The sequence below is a fragment of the Conger conger genome, chromosome 18, assembly GCF_963514075.1.
Source record: "Conger conger chromosome 18, fConCon1.1, whole genome shotgun sequence".
NCBI lineage: Eukaryota > Metazoa > Chordata > Actinopteri > Anguilliformes > Congridae > Conger > Conger conger.
The window spans coordinates 23,035,180-23,059,169 of NC_083777.1; the positions used below are offsets into that span (position 1 = coordinate 23,035,180).

At 48.1% G+C, this 23,990-nt stretch overlaps 1 protein-coding gene across 1 annotated transcript; it reads right to left on the reverse strand.

The window, feature by feature from the left end:
* Window positions 1-249: 249 nt before the first annotated feature.
* On the reverse strand, window positions 250-23,531 carry LOC133118208 (glutamate dehydrogenase, mitochondrial-like). Its single transcript, XM_061228018.1, has 13 exons — window positions 22,963-23,531; window positions 17,668-17,748; window positions 17,215-17,270; window positions 16,374-16,437; window positions 14,435-14,529; window positions 10,112-10,291; window positions 8,992-9,129; window positions 7,725-7,862; window positions 7,150-7,230; window positions 5,725-5,848; window positions 3,152-3,243; window positions 1,988-2,050; window positions 250-1,497 (listed from the first exon to the last, which is right to left on the reverse strand). The coding sequence occupies exons 1-13, from the start codon at window positions 23,360-23,362 to the stop codon at window positions 1,378-1,380; spliced, it is 1,632 nt and encodes a 543-aa protein (XP_061084002.1). The 5' UTR covers window positions 23,363-23,531; the 3' UTR covers window positions 250-1,377.
* Between the last annotated feature and the right edge of the window lie 459 nt (window positions 23,532-23,990).

Genomic DNA, 23,990 nt, shown 5'->3' on the forward strand with positions numbered 1-23,990 from the left:
CTCAACCAATGCCTGAGCAAAAAGCGTTCCAGCTCCCACTTGAGCAATGGTCAATTTTCCAAATAACACAAATGTACTCATTAGCCATTTATTAAAGCTGAATATGACATATCAAGGGGTATATTGGGTATCAAACATTGCCTTACCTTTCCGAGAAATTCGATGTGAATGTCCCAACGTTCTTTGTGTACACTTGTAACGTTACCCAGTACACACAGCCAATGAAGCTACACAACGGAAGGTGTTCGGTAGAGTTCATTGTCGTTTTATTTGTATACAACAAAAAAAGACAATACAAATGCACCAATAACCCCAAAGCAGTTTTCAAATCAAGGCTTACATGGAAAAAAAACAAGGAAATGAGAGACAAAAAAAACAAAAAAAAATACAACAAAAACAAAACCATTGGTTCCCAAATGAACTCCCTCTTCTCAGTCTCTGCTTCCATAATCCCTACAGATCCAAATAAGACACTTATAATCCAGAGAAAATGAAGCTACCCAAGCACAGCTTCAGAGAAAATGTGCTTCTGAGGGAGATGGATCTCCAACTCGCCCTGAAAGCAGCTAAATAAAATCTGAAAGAGTATTGCTGAAAGATTAAGGAAGAGGCGAGCCGAGGGCGTGCAGAGTACAAAATGAAGTGCATCTGGGAGCGCGTTTGTCACAAACTACAGGATTAAAAACAGAACCAATCCGTTTATTATATATCCTGAACTCCAAATTCAGGTTACAGCCCAAGAGCCTTGTCTTGCTCAAAAACATAACCATTCCACTAAAAACGGAGAACTTAAGATTAGTGGAAGGGGCTAGGAGAACAGAGGACGGTTTGAGAGACTCAATTTTAAGCACGTGTGCAGGACTGTGTACACAGGAGGATTGTTACGCAGTAACTCAACGTTACACCACGGGGGTAACAGAACACAACCAGCGTCTCTGAACAGAAAAGAGGACCGCGACCGGCTTTATTCACCGTTTGTGGGGGGGGGGGGGAAAGGAGGCAGTGAGGACGAAAGGCCACGTACATCCGTGTTTTTTTTTTGTTTTTTTTTGGCGTTTGTTGGCAGTGAAACCCGTTACAGGCCGACGAAGACTGGGATGGAGAGGAAGATGAAGATGAAGAGGCAGGGAGCGGGGGGGGGCTCAGGAGGAAGTGGGAGCCCAGCTAGCAGAAGGACAGACTGCACAAAGCATCTTAACACGCGAGAGAGGAATGGTCTGGTGGCAATGCGGTACACAGGGAGAGGGGAGTACATGCAATAAGCTGTAAACGCCCGATATGTTATAGAGGCTGGGCTGGGTGGGGGAGCGGGGAGGCCTGGATCTCCATAGCGGGACAGACCGACGCATAGACTGGGGCAGGGGGGCGGTTGGGCGTCTATGTGAAGGTCAGTCCGGCCTCGTTGTACACCTTGAAGACCTTCTCGATGGCGTTGACGTAAGCAGCGGTCCTCAGGTCCAGGCCCAGGTTGTACTTGTTTGCTGTGCGCATGATTTGCTGTGGACACACAAGGCAACGTTTCAAAATGGAGCCGTAGGCATGGGCTTTTCACAAACACACCGACCTCCTCCAAAATGGCCGAAAGCGGATTGCTCAATTCCTCGCTTTTGGTCCGCAGCCGAGGGCTGGCATTCCTTTCCCCAAGAGCAGCAACTGACTGCTCGTTTTCTAATACAGAGTAACATGAGAAAGTGCTCACCTGCCTTCATTTAAGACTAATAATTCATGCAATTATGCCATTTCAGCATTGAAGAGAACAAAAACCAAAGGCACTTCCTGCACTCCAGACCTGAGCTTTCCGAGTGGAGGTCTGGAGCAAGAAATTAAAGCACCAAATCAATATATGGTGGTTCATCTTGTCTATTTGTCTTGTTCAAGCAATAAGCAGCCAATAATAATAATTTACTATTACAGAGCCTGAGATATGAGTAGCAGGACGTGATGTCAGGTTTGCAGTCTTAGATGGTTAAAGACCGGTGTCACTCACCCTAGCAGATCTCTCCATGGTGTAGGCAAGACCAGAGTGGACAATGTCCTTCTCAGAAGCACCCTGGGAACAGGCAGAGATGGTCCACATTAAACCCACACTCATCCACATTAAACACACACACACTCAGCAACAGACACACACACACTCAGCAACAGACAGACAGACACACACACACACACACACACACACACACACACTCAGCAACAAACACACATACACTCAGCAACAAACACACACACACTCAGCAACAGAGACACACACACACACACACACACACACACACACACACACACACACTCAGCAACAAACACATTGCAGGAAAAAGCAGGGAAAAAAAAGCTAAGAGCCTACAGTGTTTATACTGTCCAATATTCAGCCTTCCTGAAGACTTTCGCTTGAGTGCATTCAGTAAAACAAGAGGTTGAGCGATTCACAATCACCAAATGGGCTTCCCATTGTAGGAAACCACATCGATAATGGCTGCTTTCAGAGATGAAACAAACAATAACGTGCCTCGCAGAAGCACACATAATGGGCCCGTCGACCATCTGTTCCGCGTTTCCTATGAGGTTCCTGCCACAGTTTATTGAAACGATGAAGCACTTCACAGGACTACAGGGCAGCACAAAGGCCCTACGGTCTGAGCGACAGGGCTGGGAGGGCCGTGGTGTGAGGCCCCGGGGCATCTCGTCTGAGCTCTCCCTCAGCATGAGCTCACCTGGATCACGTTACAGGTGTCTCTGCACCACAGCCGGCAGTGAGCAGCGGCTCAAACAAGGTGACCGACACCGTTCTGAGGGTCAAGCCTCACCATCAGATCATTACATTAATCAATACAACAAACTTGTGAGACTAAAATAAACAAAACAAAATAAATAAAAACTGTCCATTCTACAAAGGTTTGCCTCGGGTTAGCCACAGCCTCTTCTGCTACACATGTCTGTTCTGTCAAATTAGCATTAGCCCGCCTCTCAAAAAAAAAAAAAAAAAAAAAAAAAAAACTAACTTCATAGCATTTCAGGCTGAGAAGGTAAAGTGCAATAAAGGCTGGAATGACAAAGCATCCATTGTTTTGAGAGAAAACTAGCTGCAGTGTCAGATGGCAGCAGTGCGGGCAGGGCAGGGCGGGGCGGGGCCGGACGGGCGGGGCGGGGCACTCACAGCCACTCTGGCCTGGAACTCCGCAGTTGGGACGACGGGAATGGCTCCACCGTGCTTCCCAAACTTCCGCTCCAGACTCTCCTGGACAGACACTGCGGAGGCAAATAAGCACACAGGTTATGGCACATTCTGCACACTAACCACATAATGGCACCCCACATAATTCAATCTAAAACAGCCCCATACATCTTCCATGTGTGCTCTGGCATGGTGGTATAACGGTGAGGGAACTGGGCTTGCAGCGGTAAGGGTTCAGGTTTAAATCCGAGGGGGGTACTGCTATAGCTCTTTTGAACCTCTGTAATGAATCCAGCTGTACAAACCCACTGCATGGAAAACAAAAACACAAAGTAGCTCTGAACAAGAGAATGTGCTCAATGCCCAAATATGAATTCTCCAAGACAGTTTTAGCACCTTCAGTAAATCTGATGAATAATAATCTGAAAAAAAAAAATCAATGCCCAAGGAAAACATGTAGCTTAACCGTGCACCCTATGAGGACACCATTTCCAAGGAGGCAGATCAAATTCTTTATCTGCAAAACGCTTCTTCCTCCATCAGCGACCTCGGCAACCTTCCGATGCATTTCCATCTTCTTGAGTTGTAGCATTAGACGGCAACACATCCCGATCATGCCCGGGACAAACGGAAACCTCCGTTTTTTTAAACGTTAGTAATTCTGATGCAACTCCCTCAGTCACAATTGTTTTTTTTTTCTGTCTCCTGATGGTAAGATATGATGCATTATGGGTAATGGTGTCTCATTTCCTCAGCTGCCCACAATCCTCCATTACAGCTCCCACAAGGAGCAGGCACAAACCACTGTGACCAGACTGCTATTACACACAACCTTTTCTTCCTTTCCTTTCTTTTAAAACTTAAATAATTTGGCAACAGTTCCTGTGAGAATCGAGATTCGAGCACCCGAGGAACCAATCTACAGACGAAAATGTGGTTCAGGTCATTTTTAATGACACGTATGAATACGGCGTTTACTTCTGAACCCAGGCAAATATCTGGAGACCTGAGTGCGGTTATGCGAAGGCTACGCAGGTGTGGGCTCAATTAGGATTTGGGAAGGAGGCACTGTGAAAAATGAGGTACCGATTGACCCTCTGGATCATCAGATATCCAGAGCCCTAGCACAGTAATGGGTACACTGTGACGTGGGTGGTGATGCACTTACTGAATGAGACATTCAACAGGGGTCCCCTGTGACTCCGTGTGATCACAGAAGAGCGCACAGCACTCTTACAAAGAGATGAAGTCTCAACCCGGGGGTCCTCGTCAAATTCCCACAATAACTGCCTCTCTACAACATCTGGTCACGCAATCCTGCCTTGCGTTTGATTGGCTACGCAGACCCTCGCCATTCTGACTTCCCAGGTGGTCACTGCGAATTGACACCACGGGGAAAAACAGATTTAAAAACTCCCCAACCCGAGATCAGAGCCAGCCTGTTTCTCCAGAGCCAAAGTGCAGGGCTCTGATGGGCACTGAGAGAGCCCAAACTGAGCACCTGAGACTCAGAACCTCTTCCTTTCACTGCATGGTGCACAGGGTAGACACAGTGCACTGAGTGAGGCCTGGCTCTGTGGAGAACAGGGCAGAGCCCAGCGCACTGAGTGAGACCTGGCTCTGTGGAGAACAGGGTAGACACAGTGCACTGTGAGGCCTGGCTCTGTGGAGAACAGGGCAGAGCCCAGCGCACTGAGAGAGGCCTGGCTCTGTGGAGAACAGGGCAGACACAGTGCACTGAGAGAGGCCTGGCTCTGTGGAGAACAGGGCAGACACAGTGCACAGAGAGGCCTGGCTCTGTGGAGAACAGGGCAGAGCCCAGCACACTGAGAGAGGCCCGGCTCTGTGGAGAACAGGGCAGACACAGCGCACTGAGAGAGGCCTGGCTCTGTGGAGAACAGGGCAGACACAGTGCACTGAGAGAGGCCTGGCTCTGTGGAGAACAGGGCAGACACAGCGCACTGAGAGAGGCCTGGCTCTGTGGAGAACAGGGCAGACCGTGGCTGATCGATGCTGCTGCTTACAGCCCAGCCCGGAGGAGCCACCTGACTGTACGGGCAGCCGCGGCCACAAGGAGCCAATTACCAGCCTGCCTCTCCCTGATTCCAGGAACACCCAGCTCACATGACTGCCAATAATGCCCTGCTGCAGAGGCCCCGAGAGGGGGGGCGGGGGGCACGTGACCGCTCCACAGAGCAGAAACGCAGAGATATTTATTACACTGCAGAGTATTAGTGCCACACCCTACTGAACACAAACCACAGAGGACACACACACTCACAAAACTGAGGATAAAAACCATACCATTACAAACAGGTTCATGCCTACACCAAAATGATCATGGATTCTGAGTGGAGATTGATGGTCGCTGCTTCTTTCCAAATTTAAGCCAATAGTTTAAAAATGGGGCTGTCAAGTAGCATCATAGTCCTCAGGTCTTCAGAAGACGAACCAGAATAAAGGGGAAGAGGTGCGAGGGCTCCACCTGGTGGTTGGTCCTAGTAATTGCAGGCAGAAGATGCGACAGGCAGGCTGTCTGAACACAGGGGACTTACTCAGCAGGTGGTAGTTGGAGTCCCTCTCGTACTTGAAGGTGAGGCGGCCGTAGCTGACGTGGTTCAGGTTCTTCAACCACTCGAAGTAGGACACGGTCACACCGCCAGCATTCAGGTACAAGTCCTGCAGGAGGAGACACACACCCACTCAAATCTAACTCAAAACCAAAAGCCCTGCCCCCACACCCACTCAAATCTAACTCAAAACCAAAAGCCCTGCCCCCACACCCACTCAAATCTAACTCAAAACCAAAAGCCCTGCCCCCACACCCACTCAAATCTAACTCAAAACCAAAAGCCCTGCCCCCACACCCCCCAATAGCACCCAACTGAGAGTCCATCACATAAAAAGGCAACTCCATGTAGAAGGCTAATTCCATCCTTGTAAAGTTCCAAAACCTTTGGGCAATGAGCGATTGCATGCAAGACCTATCCTATCCAATAAACCCAGGGGGCACTCCATTTTGGCTCAAAGCACAGTGGATATGCAAATGCATAAGGACAGGGGCCCTTCAAACAAGCAGGGAAACGTGGTCTTGGGTGGTTTGGGGAGGAGCGGCTCAGTCTGCACGTTAACCCCCCCCCACCTCACAGCCCAACCCCGCAGAATGATTAATGCCTGCCAGCCAGCGGCCCTGAAACGGGAGCACTCGCCCCTCTCACCGGGGCATGGGGGCATGGGGGCCATTCCCAAATGACCCACACGTCCCTTCTGCCCAGCCCTGCCAGACTGCCCAGGACCAGGAGAGACCAGGGGAGAGGGTGGGTTACAGCACACCGGGGAGCCATTGCATTCCTTCCCCACACACACAGACACCAGATCCCCACAGGAGCACACACACACACACACACACACACACACACACACCAGCTCCCCACCACAAATACAAGTTTAAAATAGTCCGCCTCTATAATCATATAATCCAATATAATAATCCAGTATAATCCAATTTTGAAGCAACTGTAGTTGAAGGTAAATTATTTTGCATTTGAGGTCTTAGATGTGACATTCCTCAGAAATAATCAACGATCCGAAGACTGCACATGATGCATTTTTTTATGCTTCAGATTTAGAGTTATAATTTACTGTGCTCATAAAGGGCGACCACCACAAGAGACAATAAATCTCTGTGTAAGGTTTCTGTACTACAGCCTAGAGCAAGAACACATTTCAGCACAAAAACACGCAGCTGCAGTGTAGGAAGTAGAGCCCTTCTAGCCTGCAAAGATGATGAACTTGGGAACACACACACACACAAGTGCACTCAAAAGGATTTATTGCCACACAACTCAGTTTGAGGAGCTGTGGGGTTTAATCCAGAGCACGGTACAGATACCACGCACTAAACTAACCATCCACCCTATACACTAAACTAGCCATCTATACAGAGACCATGCACTAAACTAAACAGCAGCAGGGCTTACCGGGATCACCATGATGTTCTTCTCCAGAAAGATCCGGTCGGCCTCAGGAGTGGTGGGGCCGTTAGCTCCCTCCGCCACGATCTGGGAACATATGAACAGCCCAGTGAGATTCACAATGCAAGAGGAGAGACCTCACTGCACTGGCATGCTGAACAGTCTCCTAAAGACCCCAAGCAATATTTATACACACAGAACTAAAGAAAACCTATACCGTTGACTTCGTTCAGGTGAGCTTGAATGACATTTTAAGTGCTTATACCGAATTGTTCCAGAATTTCGCAGAGGTCATTGGTGACTGTGTTTATTGCGTATCTAAATCAGCAGTGTGTGCTGGATCCATTAGAGAAAGTGCGCTCTGTCAGACCTCAAGCGCTCATTCCAAAATCACATGCTGGTAATTTAATTTGTGTTTCAGTGTATTTGGGAGAAGAAAAAAAGTATATGGTTAAAGCATATTCATGGAAGGAGAAAAAATAAATAAACAAAACAATGTATAACTTCACAAGGCAACAGCTCATTAAATGAACTCATTTGTTAAAATGTATAGTATTTATGGTATTTAGGTGACCTCTGACCTGGGCCTTGATCTTATGAGCGTTCTGGCGGGTGAGCTGTTTCTCCCCGGCCGCGGGGATCAGGATGTTGCAGTCGGCCTCCAGGATGCTGCCCTCATAGGGCTGTGCGTTGGGGAAGCCCAGGATCGTGCCGTTTTGCTGCAGGAGATAAACGGTCATTCCCCCACCGTTTCCCTTCAGCTCAATATGGTCAAAAGATTACACGAGCACTCCTAGATCTGAACCATGGACACCTTGAGTCCTAAAAACTATTTTCTGCATGATAACCTTTAACGCAAGTAGTGAGACTTAAAAACATGATGAATATAATAAATAAAAACACAAATTACAATTAATAGTAAAATGGCACAAATTTGCAAAGTTAAAACACTTTGGATTAAGTCAGGGACAAATGACTCGATAGTTGGGGAATTACCAGGGGATTTTTCTCATTTCAGTTTTATTAATTAAAAAAATTTCTACATTCTAAATAAAAAAAGAACCACATAAGACCCCAAAAAATAGAAATTACAATGTCAGTAATTCCTTTTAAGGAATTAAAATTTATTTTAAGAAGCAGAGTAAACTCATGAATATAGCTACTAAATTTCAGCTATACGGAAATATAACCACCATGCACTGAAAGCTTAAATATTTTTCACCATTCCAACACTGCAATGACCATACAACCTGTTGCCTTGTCCTCCATTCTGGCTCCACACAGCGAGTTTACAGCAGCTAATCAATTCTGAGGAAATGGCTTTTAATAACCCCGGTGACTACTGATATTTGCTCAAGCCTCTATACAAACAGCAATCTGCAGCTGGCAGATGAGACCGTGAGGCCTTTAGCTGCAGTACCGCAGAACAGGCACTAGATGGCAGCCTCCCTCCACCTCCTGTGTCCACCACGTTAGGAACAAACTCCTTTAACAGGGGGCGGGAAATGGGAAAGGCTGCACCCTGTCGAACCACAGACGGCCATTTCAGTATGTCCCCCCCCCTTACCCCCCTGCCCCAACAGGATCAGCCTGTATCCTAGTGGCTAAGGTACATGACTGGCACCCGGATGGTTGGTGGTTCAAGTCCCAGTGTAGCCATGATAAGATCCACACAGCTGTTGCGGCCCTCAAGCAAGGCCCTTAATCCCGCATTGCTCCGGGGGGGGGGGGATTGTCTCCTGCTTCGCCTAATGAACTCCAAGTCGCCAGCTAACGAATTATTATTAATTATTATAATCATCCGCCCCCTGCTGTTGCACGTGGACGCAGGCAGGCGACGGCTCTCACCAGTTTGTACTCCTCCAGCTCCTTGGGGTCGATGCCGTCCGGGTTCCAGATGCTGCCGTCGATCTCCCCCACGCCCACGCAGCGGGCGCCGAAGCGGTGCAGGTAGCGCATGGAGTGCAGGCCCACGTTCCCGAAGCCCTGCGTGCGAGAGAGAGGGAGGGAGACGCACACAAGGGGCTCAGCCGGAGGGCTCCCACGTGAAAACACGGGCACAGACGCAGAGGCACGGCGGGCAGCCCAGCCCAACCCCCCCCCCCCCCCCCGCCGCCCCCACCCGAGAGGTGTGACTAGAGCTTCACACGCTTAGCACAGCTGGGTCTGACTGGGCTGCAGTAGCTTAGCCGGCTGTGTGCAGTAGTTGAGCTTAGCCGGCTGTGTGTGACTGGGCTGTGAGCACTGAGCCTCACACACTCACCTTAACATAGCCAGCAGTGGGCACTGATCCTCACATGCTTAGCTTAGCTTAGCATAGCCAGCTGTCTGACTGGACTGGGTGCACTGATCCTCACATGCTTAGCTTAGCTTAGCATAGCCAGCTGCCTGACTGGACTGGGTGCACTGAGCGTCACACACTTAGTGGGCCTCGTCAGTCAATCAAGCAAAAACGCACTGGGCCAATCTAGAGCCTGTGATTTGGACTAACCGAGTTTAAGATGAGTGGCACTACAGTGTGCAGACGTCCAGGACTCTCTTCCCTGCAGCAGAGGTTATATTTAATTATCAGAAAATGCCCTTTAAATCAGAGGACTGCGCTAATCAGGGAAAGCCAACTAGAAAACATTTGTATAATTTCCTGCAGCACAGACGCAGACAATAAAAGAAAAGCTTGTGTTCTCTTGCACTGCAAGTCGCTGTGCATAAGAGCATCTACTGTACCTAATCATTTCAATGTGTGCAAGAAATAGCCTTTGGGTTATGATGGTCAATTTCCTGAACACTCATGCAGAGTGTAACACAAGCCCTCTAACAAAAGTACAATCATACGAGCGTATTCTGCTCTGAACATCAGGGGAAAGGCTTCTCTGTAAATACCCAGTAATCTGCAGGAAACTGAGCAGCATTTTTAAGGTTTAAAGTATCCGATAAAGGGACCCAGTGGTGCTGTGGCAGTGCTCTGTACCTGAATGACGAAGGTCTTGTCCCCGAACCCAGGGGTGAGGCCCAGCTTGCTCATGAAGGCGGACTCGTTGATGAAGTTCTCGATGCCGTGGAAGACCCCGCGGCCGGTGGCGGACACGCGCCCGTGAATGCCCCCCTGGCTGATGGGCTTCCCCGTGACGCAGGCGTGGGCGTTGATGTCCTGCAGAAACACACCAATCACAGCGGCCGGGTCAGGCGCAGAAAGGGCTCACAGTGGGGGCGTGGGGACAAGTAAAATCCACACAGAAAGGCAGCCATTTTAAACCAGGATGGGAGTCGATTTCATTTTTGGTTCAATTGGTTCTACCAATGAACAAAATGAATTATGCAAACCCAAAATTAGTGAGGCTAAAGAGTGTTCTCAGGTTCCCATGTCAGGATACAGAATGAACACATGCAGTGCAGTCTGTACATACTGGGACAGTGACACAATTTTTGTTGTTTGACTCCAGCACACTGGATTTCAAATGAAATAATGAATTACGAGGGTCAAAGTGCGCAACTGCTTGTAGTTTATAGTTTGATACTAGGTGTGGAATCTCCATGCAGAAGTGTAAATGGCCCATTGTTCACCATGGTTAGGAAGGACTGAATCACACACACACACAACAATGCAGCTTCCTTCAGGCCAGAGGAATGCAACCTGCGGTCGTCTCCAAAGCAAAAACAACCGGGCGGAAAAAAAAACTGGAAGCTGGAAATGTAATAACGTGCCAAGGCTGATAGGATGCCAGTACAGGCACAACCTGTTCTAGAGTCAGTGCAGCACATTAACAGGGTGGATGGAGCCTACTCTTGGCTGCCACAGGGCTGAGCAACATGCCACAGCCCTGATCACCGTGCCAGGTCCTACAGGCTGGTCCCCTTTAATTATATCTGACGCAGTAGCAAATATCCAAACTTCTGAAGCTTCCGGGGGAAAAACCCCAGCGCTAACGGATTCATGAGGGTGTGCCGGGTATGTAACAGCAGCGTTTTCACATGTTCTGTGGTCTAACGAAGAGCACACAGCTGGAAACACCCCCTGCTGTGGTGCCAACAAGTTGTCTATGTGCCACACCCAAATATACTAACCCACACCCAGACCCCCACACCCACACCCACACCCACGCAAAAAAATAATTGAGCTTCATTAAAAGCTCAGTTTTAAGCAGTCGCAGTGAAAAAGTGGCAGCCAGGCAGAACCCAAAGACTGGGCTCCAGGAGCCCTTCCCCGGCGCGGCGGAGAGCAGAGCCACACTGGAGAGGGTGCGGTCCATCGGAAACGCCAGCGCTGCCCGGTCCGCACAGATACCCTGGATAAGGAGGCTCCAGCAGCGCTAACGGAGCGGTGGACCCCAGCCAGGCAGGATGGGAGGGGAGGCCCAGAGGCGGGTGCAGACACAGGCCCGTTTGTGCCAGGCTGGGACTCAAACGGCTGGGGCCCAGAGCAGCAGCATCGGGAGGGGCTGCAGCGGCGTCTACACACGCTAACCCACTCTATTTTTAGATTTATTGTGACTTCACTGCCCTCCCGCCACACTAAAAGCCCCAGACTAAATTTAATTAAGTGAGCTGCATAAAATCTGCAGAGCGCAGACCCATAGCAGGTACCGTAAGCAGCGCCAAGCGGTGTCATCGTGACGTCCATCTTAAGCAAGCATCCAAGGGGAGGTGTGATCCTCACTGCAGTGCGTTCTGGGAAAGGACGCATCCTTCACCGGAGGACAAACCAGCCACCGTTTCCATTAATTTCAAATGGCCACTACTGCCGTGACCACATTAACCTACAGTAAAGCTGAAGGGGAGAAGCCATGCCTATCAGCGCATAAAAGCAGGTTCATACAGAGCCATATTCATCTTCAGACAATAAATGTCTTTTTTTTTTTAAATGGTAGAGTATTGACCAAAACACTAGGAGCTTGAGCAGGACAGAAAAATCATTATCATTAAGGAAGCAGCAGGGATGAAATGGGACACCAGCGAATGTTCCCATGCATCTGAGGAGAAAAGGCAGGATCGGCCTTTAGAGAGAGGTGAATACACTTTAAAATGAGACAAACGCAATAGATAGGACGGACACCATGAGTCATAGCTGAAGAAAGGCGCGGTGCAGTAGTGAGTGTAAACAGACCGGTCCCAGCCTTCCCGTGCAGCGTAAAAAGCCCCTTCTGCCCAGCTCACTGCCAACTCCACGGGCAGGGAGACTCAACCCCACCGGGGCGTGGAGTTCTCCTGATCTACCCGTGACTCACGGATCTGATCCGGTCGGCGTAGCTCAAGCGGCACAGTCTCGTTCGGTTCAAGTGAGTCAGACAAACACAGGGAGGTACCCGGCACGGCAGTGTGGTAAACGCAGGCAAATGCAGTCAGGAACGTTTCCACTCTTAACATTTCAGAGCTGGTGAGGGGTGTCTCCTGAGATTTAACATGGCGGTGCATGGGATGTCTTTCTTCAGCGTTCTGCCATGGCAAGACGATGTATTAGATGAAGAGCCCCAGTGATTAACTACTACTTAAAAGCAGCTTTAGTCACCTACATTTCTAGTATCGAGGTTGCAGCTTAACCACTTCTAGTGGCGAGTAACTGGTAGTTTTCAGAGTAGTTTCCCCAGCCCAGCAGATGGCTGACCTTCTTGTGGCAGACCCTTCCCTTCACGGCAGTTAGACACGGTAGCAGCTCCACACACTACCCGTCATATGACGCTCATTCGTCTGACTGAGGCAGGCACGAATAACCGCACCAATGCACACAGATAAGTGCTGCCTGAGGCCTGTGCCGTTTCTCGTGTGGCAAACGGCCCAATAAAGTGGTTATCTGTGTGATATAGGAACACCAGGACAAGCAGATACGGTGGGCCGGATCAAAGACACGCTTATCAGGGAAAGCACAAACAGGCAAACTTTCTTCAGCTCCCCGTCTTTAGCAAACCAATCATGAGCAAATACAGAAAGTTTATATATCCTCCTTCTAATCGCCCTCCACTGGCTACCTATATCGAATTGCATCAAATAAAAGGTGCTAGCATGTTTTGCAGCTGAAGGGACAGCTCCGTTAGATCTTCAAAAGAACCCCAAATCCGATCCGACAGTCAGACCTCTCCATTCCACTACATCTGGGCACTCCGCCCCTCCCTCCCGTCTGTTCTGGGGCCCCGCGGGGAGAATGAGCTTCCCACTGCAGTCAGGACAGCAGACACCGCGCCCATCTCCTGCAGACTGCAGACCAACCCCTCTTTACCCTACCCCAGGGCTCTCCTGAGCCACATTACCCATGCTCTTATGGATTTCCTCTAGGGAAAATATATAGAAATGGCCAAGTAAAATAAGTATAGTGGAATTTACACTTTTGCTGGCAAAACCAGTTGTTGATGAATTTAAGTCAACACTTATTGATTTGTAATTGGGCTTCTGTGCCATGTTGATGATACTGCACCACTGTGTGCCTGGGAAGCACACTGCTCTCCACTTCTGGACGTCACTCTGGATAAGAAAATCTGCAGAAAATCCACAAGTGCTTGTAATGTAGGAAACATTTTATTGTGAACAGCCGGCGACACAGGTTTCCCTTCAGAATGGAGGCCTGCTGGTGGCACATTAAAGAGAAGAGAAAGCCCTTTGCTTCACTCACACGGACGGCGTATGAGCAGGTTCATTTACCCACAGGAGCAGCACGGGGGCTCTACGGTGTCAGCCCCAGGGGCCGGTGAAACAGAAGAGATGGAGGCCAGGGGTAGCCTTGCTGACACTACTGATGAAATGGCACAGAAAGGCTCATGTTACAGGCCAGGCCCACAGGAAGAGCTCACACAGCAAAGGCTGTCCAACCCCCTGCAACGACCAGCTGAACGATGCAAGAAGTGAGCAAAGTCGCAAATTCACACGCACGCAGTATATGGTCGAGCGCCAAGTTCTGGATAAATTGAATATCAATAACCCATTTTCAGTGAAAAGTAGCCATTACTGCAAGAATATGCATTACCATTTAGAATGGCCGACCATCATCTTCTTGAGACACTTCTCTAAACAACTAAGTGATCAGGGGCTTCCATGTAATCAGGTGCAACAATGAAAGCTGAAATGATTTTTCATTTCTGGTGCTTCACAGCACTATATAAACAGCACCTGTGCGGTCATCTCCATTGGAAAAAGAAAAAGGGGAGATAATCGCAACAGTGCTTTTCACTTTCCCTGTGAAAAGACCCATGACTGTGTGAAAAGACTTCTCTGAAGCTCCTTTGTTCAGGGGCAGATTCCCACAACAAATAGGATGAGCGAAAAGAGGTTTGGGAAAGTGGCCGAGCGGTGCATTGTGGGTACTCACATGGTGGCCCATGGTGCTGGCGTAGGTGTCGGCGATCCAGGACATCTCCCGCTCGCCGGTGCTCATGTCAGGGGCAGGCACGTCGATGCCCGGCCCTGGAGAGAGAGAGGGAGGGAGGGAGGGAACACGTGCGATGTGGGTCAGGCACAATGCGGTTAGCCACGGGAACGCACAGCAGCTCAACTGCACATAACAGCTCACATTCAAGCTCGGCTGAATCTCGAAAACTTTAATGCTGCACCAGCACTTTCTGGTACTCGCCACGTTCAGCTGTTGAAAGGTGGACAGCTCATCGATTCACGGCTTTCCCCAAACGACACTGTGCAGCAACAGAGTGGCAGGGAAAAATTGGCTCACACTTCTAACATTCAGATACCACAAAACCTGGCCATATCATGGGACGCTGGCCGACAAAGTGCCCCCTCCAAAAATAACGTGGGCCAGCTGAGGTGAGATGAGCGGCCTGTGTGTCGATAGGGGGTCAGAACCCGCACCAATCAGAGGAGGGGGGGAGGACTGTGGACTCCCCAGGCCCTGCGGAGTTCCTGGTAATGTTTTTCGGCTTGGCAAGCTGGAGAAGTGAGCGTGTGGTTACAGCTGGGAGGCCGGGAGTTTCGCACAGTCATTACACATTAACCCCACGAGGCACAAGGGTCAGAACGGAGCCTCAATAACAGGCTCAGACACCCTGCAGACGCTCCGCTACCCTGTACACCGTCTCTAACACTGTACTTACAGCTGTACACCATCTCTAACACTGTACTTACAGCTGTACACCGTCTCTAACACTGTACTTACAGCTGTACACCGTCTCTAACACTGTACTTACAGCTGTACACCATCTCTAACACTGTACTTACAGCTGTACACCGTCTCTAACACTGTACTTACAGCTGTACACCCTCTCTAACACTGTACTTACAGCTGTACACCGTCTCTAACGCTGTACTTACAGCTGTACACCCTCTCTAACACTGTACTTACAGCTGTACACCGTCTCTAACACTGTACTTACAGCTGTACACCGTCTCTAACACTGTACTTACACCCAGCAGCACCGTGCAGATGCTCCGCTACCCTATACACCCTCTCTAACACTGTACTTACAGCTGTACACCCTCTGTAAGGCTGTACTTGGCTATACACCCTCTCTAACGCTGTACTTACACCCAGCAGCACCGTGCAGATGCTCCGCTACCCTATACACCCTCTCTAACGCTGTACTTACAGCCAGCAGCAGCCTCATTCAAACCAACTCAACAAAATGGCTGCCATCTCATAGTAAAGAAAGTACAGGGAACATCCACTTGGAAAAAACATTAACTTGTTTCAAAACTAATCACTTTTAGACATTTACTTTTTAAAAACAGGCTGTGGTCTTTGCTTTTTAAAGCAACAGAGCAAAGCACCATGGGATTACTGGGTCAAACATCGTCCATTTTGATTTGCATTGAACTGCATGGCTTTACTCCAAATCACATCAGTGGCAATAAACCTCAGACCTGGACACTGGGGCCAGGCAACTGTTCCGGAATAAAATGGAGACTTTGGAGATGGGGAACTAGCAGTCCCATTACTGAATTGCTCCATTGTGTTCATGAACAAAGGCATCAACATTGGTAAATAACAAAAAGGCAAACAATTCTGAAACAAGAACCAAATGAGCGTCTCGTTTATTGGCGAATAATGGGGTGCAGATTCTTTTAGGCAGAAGGCTGTCGCGTAATTGCTACACAGGCACTGTAATCCCTTGGTCTCAGGTTGCTACTGATGCAGTTACCCACCTGCAGGACATGGGCAGCATTCATTAACTACGGATAGACTTCCTTAACGCATGTTTATGCTTACACTGTCAATCAGACGCAAGCTTTCACGCGCAAACGAAACCCACAGAGATCCGGACGCCGGATCTCGCCACAAAAGAGGAACACAAACGTACCGATAAATCCCTTTTTGGCCAGCTCGATGGTTAATCTTCTCGTGATCTTTTCCAGCTCATTGTCCTGTGTGGGTAAGAAGAGCCTCATTAGAGAAAACTTTTTTTGTTGTTAAACAATCAGATCAACAGGAGCATAGGGGGAGGGTGCTCACAGTCATGTTTTTCATTGGCTGACATTCAGCTGTGGGCGTTAGGGCTAAAAACGTGCAGATGCAAAACGGGGGGGTGGGGGGTACTGAAAGTGAAGCAAAGTGAACACTTGGCACGCAGATTTTCTTTTGGAAGCCTTCAGAGAGGAAGTGGAGCGTGACCCCAGGCAGTGTGGACCGAGCCACACGTGCGTTTCAAAAGCGTGAGGATCTCCCAGCTGAGCGCTCAGCCCTGCCCTTCCCAAAACTGACGCCAACCAGGGAAACATGTCCACCAGTAACGAGCATACTGCCTGCGACAGGAAATGCTGCACAAACCAGCTGGGTTCACTTCCCATGCACACTAACTATAGAGAACTTTAAGAAATATTTATTATGATTTTACTCCATACACAACAACTATTTCCCTCCAATTCACTCAACATCCATGTTTTTCAAATGTGTTCTGGCGCAAGAGATATTAAAGGTTAAAGGTTAAATTCTCCACACGGCTAACTGAATGAACGATGTGCTTAGGACTTTTATTCTATAAAGGCCATAGAGTGGACTGTAAATCTTCCTTGCCACGCCAAACAAAAGTGACACCATTTCTCCAGGATAACTACATGATGGGGACAGCTCAGAATCAGCCCAAATCTTGAATTCATATTAAATTGAAAATACTACAATAGAAGCAGTGCTACGATGCTTACGGAGTAATTCTTAGGGTTGATTTTCACCCCAGCTTTGGCTCCTCCAAATGGCGCATCTGGAAGAAAGAAATGACATGCACATGAGAAGGCATTTCAGAGCAAATCACTTCAGTGTTCAATACAGTTCAATGGGGCGGCCTGTAGCATAGTGGTTAAGGTAAATGACTGGGACACAATAAGACCCTCACAGCCATTGGGCCCTTGAGCAAGGCCCTTAACCCTGCATTGCTCCAGGGGAGGATTGTCTCCTGCGTAGTCTAATCAACTGTACGTCGCTCTGGATAAGAGCGTCTGCCAAATGCCAATAATGCAATAATGCACAAAGAAAACACTGTGTTGCCTTTCCTTACAGAAGTGTGAAGTTAAACTGTAACAGAATGCATAGTGAAAATGGTTCAGGCGACCATTTTAGAAACGTTGTGACTTCTGGGGAGTGTGGCTGCAGTGGCTCACCCACAACAGCACACTTGTAGGTCATCAGAGAGGCCAGGGCCTTCACCTCATCCTCACACACCTCCGTGCTGTAGCGGATACCTGAAGAGAAAACAGAATCAGCCGTCAGCAAGCCCTCTGAGCACACGAATGAAACAGAGGGAAATGAAGAAAGCACACATTCTTTTAATATAAAAACAGAAATAACTTTGTTGCTGGGAAACTAATGAATTCATCACCTTGGCACCATTCCACCAAACTGGCATGGTAACACAACAAAAACACAAATGTTTTGAAATTCTGCGCTGTGCTCCACGGAATTGCCATTTGCTAAAGATAGCCAAAGATAGAAATGCATTGGGACGCACCTGGTTTGTGCGAGAACAGAACACAGGGCACAAGCACTGAGGCCCATCTGGTCACAGGGCCATGAGCCACAGAAGAGGACCAGGGACCTTCAGAGCCCAAAATGGCCAGGCCAGGATCACCCAGAAGGATCGCCCAGAACAAAGCCCCGCACGCCGACAGATGTCAAAGCCGTAACCGTGCGCAAGAGCCCTTTAGATTAGGATCCCAAAGAGACAGACGCTGAATGTAAATTTACCAACCGGGGTGGCACCGGAGCACAAGTTCACGGCAGGACTGGAATCGCGTGATCGGCACCGTTTATCTCCACATCGCCGGCAGCAGTGCCCTCATTTCTGCCCACACTCGGCCTCAGGGAACCCGGGCGAGACGCCCAATAAGAGAGGCGCACCTCAACCGTGGACTGGGAGCAGCAGAGCGGGGGGGGGGGGGGGATTAGCCTGAAGCGGGTAAACAACGTACAGGAACTCCTTTAACACAGCGTCGGTGGTAGGGGAGGGGAGGGGAAGGCCACATACCACAGAGCCAGACCCTTCTCTTTTAGAAATAATTTCCCGAAGCTCAGAGTGCCGTGCAGTACAAAAGTGCAAAAACAAGAGCAAACTTTGAAAACAAAGCTGTTGGGTGATTGAGGACAGCCATGCCCTGCGCAGGAAAACGCACAGAACTTGTATAGCCTGCTTGGGGTTTGTAGGTAACTGTTGCAGTTTGCATTCCTGGATTAGGTGCTGGGCCCAAGGAGCCCTCGGGCAGAGGCTGAATCATCTTCATTGTGACATTAATCTTGTTTACCCTTATTGTGACTCCAGTCAGCTCCTCCCATTGCAAACAGGCTCAGGGCGTTCTGAAACGTCAAACGCCACAAAACGGAATCTGTCAAGTTCACGAGCGCACAGCTGGCACGCGCCGAACACGCCACAGCCGGTCACCTGGGCGCGGATCGGCTGGAAACAGGGCAGGGAACATCCCCGTCTCCATGCCGACAGGGATCAGACCACCCAGACCCACACAGCAGGTGTGGCAATCCAATTACGCAGAACCACGGGAGGGAACGTCAGGCTCGCCTTCAGATCACTCAGCCGTTTCATCATTTAACACTACAGCACCATTACCTGAACGGAAGTATAACCTTGGGTTAACAACACCCAGATACATTATTAAAACAAATAGTTACATAACACAAAAGAAAATTAACATGTGCCCTTGATGATATGAAGCTCATTTTATTCAGCTCTTTTTGTTTATCCTGAAAGCAACAGAGTGCTTATACTGTTCCCTACAGGTGCCTTTGGTATTTGTGAACGGGAGACCATGTTTATTGCGTGATTAACCAGGCATTTCCATTTTATACAAATCAGAAGTGTACCCATTCAGTGGGCTGCCTTCAGATCTGAACTTGAATGCAATACCCATAAAGAACAGACACACTTTACTGAAAGGCATTATTCCAGGTGATGAATCTGAAATGAGTACAGAGCTTTATCTTGCGGCTTCAAATTACACAAAGCCGGTACATTGCAAAAGTTTGTCTTTAAAAAAAAAAAACATATGACAAACAGGCAAACAAGTAAACGACTCCAAACGTGTCAGCCAGACTCCAGCCAGACTCAACTGTGCAGTGAGAGCAGCGGTCTCAAAACACACAAAATGGCTGCAGCTGCATGTTGACTGAAAACTGCAGCTCCTAGAGAGAGGCAGAGAGGGAAACATTCTGTGAGCAGAAGCCAGAGACCAACCCCCCCCCCCCCCCCCCCGCCTCCCTTATGATGACTCATGACCCAGCTATTCAAAAAAACCAGGTCTGGGTCTGCCTTTTAAAGAGGGCGATGATTTTGCGGAAAGAGGGTGTGGTCGTTTCTCCAGCACTCAGGCGTTTGCAGGCCTCAGGGATAGCCGGATGGGCACTGTTACAGGGCTAGTAACATTATGAAGAAAAGGGCTCCAAAACTGCTTTAGTAAACACTAAATAACCCAACCAATGTAGCGCCAGTGAACTAAACCAGTGATAAACCTTTTCTCTGCTGGAAGTGTGCTATGGTACGTTGTACAAGAGCATGTATACAAGACAAATAACTAACCAAAACTAGAAAACAAAACTGCTTTAGTCACAAAAATGCTTTATAAAAGCCATACGTCGTTAAAAAAAAAAAAGGGCGGCATTTAATTTACCTCCAACATGACATCAAACCCACTATGAAGTCATTACCATTAAGTGGTAAGATCCATTGTGGATATAGGCGAGACCAACTGCCACTGACATAGCGTCACCTTAGACAAAGTGGCTTGGGTGCAGACATCATTACGGTAGAGCTTGTGTAGAGGGCATCCGATGCCCCTTCACCCTGACAGAAATAAAGCATGACTAGACACACCCCCCAACAGGGAAACACAACCCACCCCCAGATACTCCCCACCCCCAACAGGGAAACACAACCCACCCCCAGATACTCCCACTGACGGGCAGGTTTCCAAGATAACAAGCCCATTGGCTGGATGAGGCAGCACTTGCGCCATGAAGAACCCTGTGAAGGGCAGCAGCCGTGGGTTTATAACCCTGCCGCAACTTCACCCAGGCCCGCAGGAACCAAGAGGGGAAACGTAGTTCCGCACTGCGCACCTGCATTTGAAGTGTTGTGCAAGCGATCATGTGCCATGCTAGTTGTTAAATACTTAAATGTTTTTATTTTTAAAGTAGTAGGAGCGCATCTGCTAATTGGGATGCATTAGTGTGCTCCAAAATATGTTAACGGTTAGCGCTTCAGACCAGTTCGAGCCGCGCCGCCCTTCTCCACGGCAACAGAGGCCTCGGAGGACGGGATGCGTGACGGAAACACCCCTCCAGACCAGGAGAGGCACCAGGGGAGGCACCAGGGGACTGAGCGGCTGCAAACAGCACCCAATCAGCTCTGCGCTAGAGCACCGTCGCCAAAACCGAACGGCGTTCGCGGTTCCACGCACCGCGAAGCCGTGTAACATTCCATTCCAACTGACTGGGTGGCGTTCACATAAATCACAGAACAATTGGTGGGACACTCATTTAATTAATCAGTCATTGAAAATGCAGAAGCATTTTTACTGGCGTCTGAACAAAGTATCCCAGCTGTAAACCCCATTCAGGACACCTCCACTTCTAGCTGCACGTCAGATGCAGTGCAGAGAATAATGTCCTCTTCTCCGACAATGCACACTTGCCATGTCCCCAAACCTAAACAGACCCCGGAAATGGGTTTCACTATATTTAGTCGACACTAACCAGATGTTGAGCTCAATCTTTAGCTCTGCCAATGATGTTTTTTTGACTTGCTGTGAACATTCATAATGGGGCGTGGCTGAGGACACCTGACAGTTGGCTCAGAAACACGGACACCACCATACAGTCTTGTTCCCAGCCACTCTATTGAAGTGCTCCCTGTTATTATAAACGGATTAAGATAAAAGCAAGAGCGAGACCCATCAGCATAGTAGTCAAGCTGCACAAAAGCCATGCGAACCAAAGGAGTTGCGCCGTTCTGGTTTTGCTGCAACAACCGTTCCAATTCATAAGGTGTGTACATAAGCATATTTTAACAGCCCTCGCTAGTCAGAAAATTCTCTGTAAGGAAGATTCCCAGTAGTTGCCCATCAGGTTGGGACAAAGAACATCTTTTGTTTGCATTTAAAAGACTGAAGGACATTTCATGAGTGATGTGAAGCATAAACATTCAGTGCTTCAGGCATTTTCTTTTTGTAAAATCATTACAAACATTTCTCAATAATAAATTGCGTTTACTGTGATACAGCGAGGATTGGTCTAAATGCACCTGAAGTCACTTTAATAAACTAGAATACATTTGGAAGGAATACCAATGACAAGCCAAACGAGGACACACAAAACATTGTATTGGCATTAATGAAGCAAAACAAAATTGATCGGGGGATAGGTTTGTTTAAGGTGCTTAAAACTGTCCCAGGACGTTGCTTGCTCAAACCCCGGGTGCAAGAATCACGCAGAGTAAGTTTTAGGCATTTATCCACATACCACAAGTGTTGAATTAAGTTATGCGTGAGAAGCTATGAAGTTGATAACCAAATCATATCACCATTCATTGTTTGCACTCCTGAAAACAAAGTCAAGATCATTACTGAAACAAGAATGTTTAATCTCCCCTTTACTTTGAGAAATTCGACCCAATTCGTTTCAAATGAACAGATATGCGCAGTCTTTTCGTTTGGATAACGTTAGCTAGCTAGCTTGTCAGCCAGGTAGCTAGCTGGTGATCAACTACATGTATTTAACTTCAATGTAATCACAGGAAAATGAATTATAACGAACACTATTAATGAACACTGCTACCTGGCTATAGTTAGCGAGTTAATGCATGTGGGGGTTCTCAGATTGACATTTCAATCACTCAACGTCATTATCGTCAACAAAGCTAGCTAGCTAGATAAGTTGGGCGATAAGGTCAGTTGAAAACTATTTAGCGAAGTTAGTTTATACATCTAGAAATCTGTCCAGCTAAGCCAGTTCATAAATGATCTAGCTAGCGAACAAACGTTAAACGGTGCAGGTAATTGCCCAGCCAGCCAATTAAAATGCAAGTTAGCCAACAAGCCAGCTTGCACCAACTCTTCTAGACAGCCCGACTAAGTCACTGTAGATAACTCTATTCATAGTAGAAATCGTTAGCAAAGTTAATATCAGACGTTTCAGTGAATCCAACCATGTTGGCTAATAATGGTAAGCAAAATGGAAAGTTTGTTCTCCTGCTCATAGCAGCGTTTAGCTAGTCAACAAAGTTAGGCTAACTTTAGCTAAATTAATGACAGACCGGCGACCATGCTAGCTAGCCAGCTAGCAGTTGTTGCTCCTGTCCCAAGAAAAACCTCTCCCGCCCCTAAAGCGATGTCATCACAGTCCACCATATCGCTTACTGCTCGGTGCCAATACCCGGAGCGGGGCTTGCTTACCTCCTTTACATGGGGTCCTATGCTGGCTGTGCTGGGCACGATACGCCTCTATCACTTCCCACTCGCCGTTGTCTCGTTTAATGGGAAACGATAGGCTCAAAACGTGGTTACATGGCTTGATAATCTTGAGAATTCCTCGGACGCGTAGCCTTTTCTGCTCCGGCGTTTCCCTGTTCTTCAGGCCTTCCACCAGTTTGTCTTCGACAATGCTGGCACCACGGTCAAAGAAACCTTCCACCATTGTGAAGAAGTTTGGATCGTCATCTCCAGCGGCTTCGCTGTAGTGACGAACCCGCATCAAAGACGCGGAAACGGGGAGAGCAGAGTCGACACATCCCGAGGCCAACGCACTAACGTTACCTGCTCCGCGAGTGAGTAACTCCCCAAGATACCTGTACATTTTAACAATGAGGACGAACTGGCACTGTGTGTAAAAAAAAAAAAAAAAATAAGTGCGGGGAATACTATGGACTAGGGAAAAGAAAAACGAGACAACGACTCCTCCTCACTTTGGACCGTCCAGCATCTAACTGACAGCATTCATGCCGTCCCCTCCTTGCTTTAAAAGGCAGGCGTGCGGTTCATTCTGAGGGCTCAGGGGGAGGGCTGTGTGGAGCAAAGCTGAATAATGCGCGCGCACGTGCACTTTCCTTTTTTATTTAAAAACGTTTCAAAATGGGACAGAATAGGACGTCGGAGAAAACGGATAGTTTATACATTCGTATATTTTCTGTAGGCCTACATGTTACCTCTAATAAAAAATATATAAAAAGATAACACTTAACACATTGTACCTGGCTGCTTAAATTGGTTATGCTAAAGAATACGAAATTGTAAATGCCACCAATGACATGCATTCATTAACTTACATTTCTCTCTTTTTTAATGTGTCATAATGTCTGGTATTTCCTTCATAGTTCTGACAACTATGTTTAGTAAATATAAGTTATAAGAAGTCACTCCTCTCACCTTAGAAACCAAACCAAATGACATTACATTAATAGCAAGATATACTTTCTTCTATGGGC

Excerpts from the sequence above, each read along its gene's own strand:
- LOC133118208 (XM_061228018.1), bottom strand. The coding sequence starts at position 23,362 with ATGTACAGGTATCTTGGGGAGTTACTCACTCGCGGAGCAGGTAACGTT. Across the intron at positions 17,749-22,962 it reads TAGGACCCCATGTAAAGGAG|GTATCCGCTACAGCACGGAG; the intron begins GTAAGCAAGCCC and ends TTTTCTCTTCAG. Across the intron at positions 5,849-7,149 it reads AGAACATCATGGTGATCCCG|GACTTGTACCTGAATGCTGG; the intron begins GTAAGCCCTGCT and ends CTCCTCCTGCAG.